Source organism: Trypanosoma equiperdum, assembly GCF_001457755.1.
Source record: "Trypanosoma equiperdum strain OVI genome assembly, contig: ctg_869, whole genome shotgun sequence".
NCBI lineage: Eukaryota > Euglenozoa > Kinetoplastea > Trypanosomatida > Trypanosomatidae > Trypanosoma > Trypanosoma equiperdum.
In genome coordinates, this window is record NW_027124830.1 from 1,363 (window position 1) to 1,758 (window position 396).

Genomic DNA, 396 nt, shown 5'->3' on the forward strand with positions numbered 1-396 from the left:
GGATGATGTGAAAATAAAGGAAAACTTGGATAAACTATATGGAAAGGATGGATGGTTGAATGCGGGGTCAAACGTGAAGTGTTATCCAAAAGTGTTTAGGGAAATTATTAAAAATGTTACGGAAGCATGTAAACAGTTATGGAAATAAAATGTGTTATGTTTGTATTTTTTCTTACTTATTAATCTGTCAGTTTCAGCAGAGATTTCTTACCACTATGTGAATTTATGATGTAATTTTTATAAATATCATACATGTTGGTTAATTATCATTATAATATCATTTCATGAATCGGTAAAATTGGTTTCGCCATGTTAATCGTGAATTCTGTAACTCTTATGCAAATGTTTTATGGAAAATATATACGCGTGCTTTATTTCATATCATCTACTCTAGGA

General features: G+C 29.5%; 1 pseudogene across 1 annotated transcript in view; it reads left to right on the forward strand.

The window, feature by feature from the left end:
• TEOVI_000408700:pseudogene overlaps positions 1 to 148 on the forward strand; it is an 897-nt pseudogene extending 749 nt beyond the window's left edge. The window contains exon 1 of the mRNA in view: positions 1 to 148. This exon is cut by the window's left edge and continues 749 nt beyond it. Coding sequence covers positions 1 to 148 — 148 coding nt within the window.
• Positions 149 to 396: the final 248 nt, after the last annotated feature.